Source organism: Cebus imitator, unplaced genomic scaffold (genome assembly GCF_001604975.1).
Source record: "Cebus imitator isolate Cc_AM_T3 unplaced genomic scaffold, Cebus_imitator-1.0 Scaffold200, whole genome shotgun sequence".
In the NCBI taxonomy this organism is placed as follows: domain Eukaryota; kingdom Metazoa; phylum Chordata; class Mammalia; order Primates; family Cebidae; genus Cebus; species Cebus imitator.
The window spans coordinates 810,663-814,681 of NW_016107515.1; the positions used below are offsets into that span (position 1 = coordinate 810,663).

The window sequence follows — 4,019 nt, forward strand, 5'->3', positions numbered from 1 at the left end:
TCAGTATGTGTTTAATATAGCAGTCTTCTGTATCTCACGACATTTCTATGTTTTAATCTAAGCGTAGGTTTTGCTTGCTTGTTTGTCTAATCCCTAATTATCAAATGAATACAGAGATCTAAATCTTTGTGTAATATTTTGGTCTATTTCCGTGAGCTAGGTTCCCAGATGTGGAATAATCCCGAGTCAAAGGATATGAACATTTTTAAGGCTCTTGATCTGTCTGCATTGCCAAATTGCTTTGCAAAAAAGATTGAACCAATTTACACTCCCACCAGCAGTGTATGAGAATATATTTAAATGCAAATCCCAAGCTGCAGAGCATCTCTTTCTTAGGTATTTCAACTTAAAAAAAATTTTTTCGTGCTAAGCAAAAGCTGACCCAGGATGTTAAAAAAAGAAAGTCTGATATAAAAATGGAGCAGATAGTTAAAACAGCCTCTTAGGCAGAAACAAGCTTTAGAAAGGCCTAAGCAAGATGATAAAAATTTTAAGGCATCAAAGCACGAAGCACAATTCTAAAGGGACCATTAACAATTTGGCTGAGATTGGAAAAGTAACCGCCAAGAATGTTGGGCGTGGTCAATGTCCCAAATTCTACGTTAGAAAAAGCAGAGTGTTTCACTCATTTACACTTCACTTTGTCCCAAGGACGATTTAAGATACCCAAAGGCAGGATCTTGAGAAGTAGTATTGTTTTAATCATTAATCCCGTGAAAATGAAAGAAACCCACGCCCCCTGAGCTAAGGTCAGCGTTTATCTCTTCTCTCCACTGAGGCCTCGCCTCTAATCTCAGTTGGGTTTGCCACAACCACGCCTCCACCCCTAATAATGGGGCCCCGTGATTTTAGGGAACACGGGAGTGGGCAGGGAAAAGGAAGCCCGGTTTCGGGGTACCAACCCACGGAGCTCCACACAAATTCAAAGGGTGCTGGGACCTCAACGTTCAGCCAGAACACCCTCCCTCGAGGCCCCGTTATTTGGGAAGCCGCTCAGTCCCCGCCTGCGAGTCTTCCACGACTACTTCTCGGTTTCCCCGCGCGACACGCTTCCACCAGCGAGGAGCCAGGAACTCGAGTTCGCCCGTTCCCACTTCTCTTTTCTCACTTTTGTTCCGCTTTTCCTGCTTTCCTTCCCTTCTCCCCTCTCCTTTCTTCTTCCCGTCCTCCCTCTCTCCTCCTCGCCTCGCCTCCGGTCCTCCCCTACCGAGCCCCCCGCATCCCCTCCCCCGCCTCGCCCTCGCCCCGCTCGGCCGCAGCCCCGCCCGCAGCCAATCAGAGCGCGGCCTCCGGTGGCCCCGCCCCTCCCCGGCGGTTCCGGGCGGGCCGGGCAGAGCCCAGGCCGTGGGTGCGAAGGGCGGCGCCGCGGGGCGGGGGCCGATGGGGCCTGGCGGACGGGAGGCGCCGGCGGGTGGCTCGCCTGGACGCTAGTGTGCGGGGCTGTGAGGGGGCGAGGCGGGCGCTGCGGCCCGCCCGGGATGGGCCAGCCCTGGCCTGGCGGGGCCGAGCCGAAGGCGAGGGCGGCGCGCGGGCCAGGCCTGCCGGGCGGGCGGCCAGGGGGCTGAGGTAGAAGTGGGCGCGGAGGAAGGGGCAGAGCCAAGGCGGTGGGTGGAGCGGCGAGGGGGGCGGAGGCTGGGCCGCGGCGGGCGAGCGGAGCGGTGCGCCTGTCCGGAGCTCGGCGGTGGCGCCGGAGGAGGCTGCGGCGGCGGCGGGCCCGGAGGAGCGTCCGGAGGTGGCGGACGAGGCGCCGGGCGCCCCCATGGGCGGGTGTGTGGGCGCCCAGCACGACTCCTCGGGCAGCCTCAACGAGAACTCGGAGGGCACCGGAGGTAGGTGAGCGCCAGGGGGCAGCCTCGGCCCCCTATTGTTCCCGGCCAGGCCCGGCCACCTGTCCCAACCTCCGCGGGCCGCGCCGCCGGGCCCCCGCGCCCCTTTGTCATCCTCTCTTCCACGTCATTCCCCGCGCTCCGCTTCCGGCTGCCCCACCGGCCGCGGGGGTCGCCCCTTCCCGCCCCAGCCCCGAAGAAAAGTCCTCTGAGCGTCGGGGACGTAGCCCTCGGCCTCGCCGACCGCCCCGCTCAGCTCGGGTAAGTCGGACCCGAAGCTGCCCTTCTGGCCAGCTCACTCCCTCTCCAGCCCGTTTAATTATTGAGGAACAGGATGGTGGCGCCCGGGTTGCAGAAAAGCGAATTGATGGCGGGGGGGAGGGAGCTTGGTGCGTTCCCTCCGATGGGCCCCGCCACATCTCTCCGCACCCTTCCTCGTTCAGTTGAGTTGGCTGGTCTCAGCTTTCCTGAGTTTCAGATGACAGCTGCCCAGGTTGATACCAATTTGGCCATTTAAACCTGTGAGTTTCTGGAGCTTGGCTGGGGAAGTCTCCAGTGGCCGCAGGCATTGTATTAAGGAGGGGAGGGGAAACAGTCTTCCCGGTTAAAACGTGGCCTCTTGCTACGGCTTGGGGGTGTTGGACCGGTGTGCTGTCGGAGTGGGCTAGTCAAATTCCGATCTGTCTTACGTAGAAGGAAAATATGTAGGATAAAAGTACAAATGCAGCTGGAGTCTGACTTACCCAGTAAGATCAGTACTTTAAAAGTTTTCTAACACTGGAACGCACTTCTGCTTTATAGTAAAAGTGTGCTGAGGATAGGTATTTTGATTCAATCAGTAGTAGTTGTAGTATGGCAATATAATAATAAAATTAATTCTACCTTTATGTAAGTGACCTTTGGTTAAGTCCATTCTGTAGAATGTTTTAGTTGAAAACAGCCTTTAGGCAAAGATGACAGTATTGGTTTGATTTTGACCTAATATTAGCTGTCTTAAAATGTGGATGTTTGTAAATTTTTTAATTGTTTAGGTATGGGAGGGTTTACAACTTTTTCTTAGCATACTAACATTTAGACCAGTTGCTTGCCCTGTCACATAAGCTCTCTTCACAAACCATGTAGACCTAACTGTTTTGGCTGATGGATTTCCTGGATTACATGATTTTTAGCCATGCTACTTTATTAAAATCCATGGGTATCCTGTATGACTAAATCCTGGGTAAATAACGCAGTGAAAGTTGTTTTGAAAAAGTCCACAAAAATGCTACTTTATAGTGTATTTCATGTGGTAGCATTATTACTGGAACTTTGAGATCCTCAGCTACAACAAGCAGGAAGATCAAAAGGGCATGATTTAAAACAGCCTTGGGTTAAGGTCAAATTGGGGATCAGAACGAATCTTCCTCTAGTTGTGATCATGAATGATTCTGAAATATATTAGTATTTGTTTTAGCTAGTGTTTAGTTTTAATTAAATTTTTTCACACTCATTTTAATATTATCGTATGCATTTTGCTTTTCTCCTTAATGCATGTGGACTAATTTAAGCCTTTTGGTAGTGTGGCTTATGACCAGATAGGCATTATTAATATGGACTTTAAAAAGCTTGAAATCTTAGCTTTGGGTAATTTGTTACCAGTGGTATCCAGTTAGATAGATACAGTATCAGTTTCTTTGAGGACTGAGTTCACTGGACCATAAGCTGGCTATGCATAAAGTTTAGGAAAAGGAATATCAACCACCAGACTTTCTCTTTTTTTTCCACTCTGTTGCCAGGCTGGAGTGCAGTGGCTCACCGCAGCCTCTGCCTCCTGAGTTCAAGCGATTCTCCTGCCTCAGCCTGGCAAATAGCTAGGACTACAGGCGGGCACCACCACACCCAGTTAATTTTTTTTTTTTTTTTTTTTATGGAGTCTTACTCTGTCACCAGGCTGGAGTGCAGTGGCACAATCTCGGCTAACTGCCACCTCCATCTCCTGGGTTCAAGCAGTTCTGCCTCAGCCTCCTGAGCAGCTGAGATTACAGGCTTGTGCCACCACACCCAGCCAATTTTTTGTGAAGATGGGGTTTCACCCTGTTGGCCAGGATGGTCTTGATATCCTGACCTTGTGATCCGCTCATCTTGCCTCCCAAAGTGCTGGGATTACAGGCATGGGCCACCACACCCAGCTAATTTTGTATTTTAAGTAGAGAC

The 4,019-nt window shown here is 51.6% G+C and overlaps 1 protein-coding gene across 2 annotated transcripts in view; it reads left to right on the plus strand.

Annotated features, from left to right (window-relative positions):
• The first annotated feature begins 1,652 nt into the window (after positions 1–1,652).
• Positions 1,653–4,019, plus strand: part of UBTD2 (ubiquitin domain containing 2) — a 77,475-nt gene continuing 75,108 nt past the window's right edge. Inside the window, exon 1 of one of the 2 annotated variants that reach the window (XM_017547671.2) lies at positions 1,653–1,829. In XM_017547671.2, the coding sequence (XP_017403160.1) occupies positions 1,760–1,829 (70 nt within the window). In that variant the 5' untranslated portion in view covers positions 1,653–1,759. Of the gene's footprint in view, positions 1,830–1,915; positions 2,088–4,019 lie in introns of those variants that run through there. The other variant, XM_017547672.2, reaches the window with a different exon arrangement.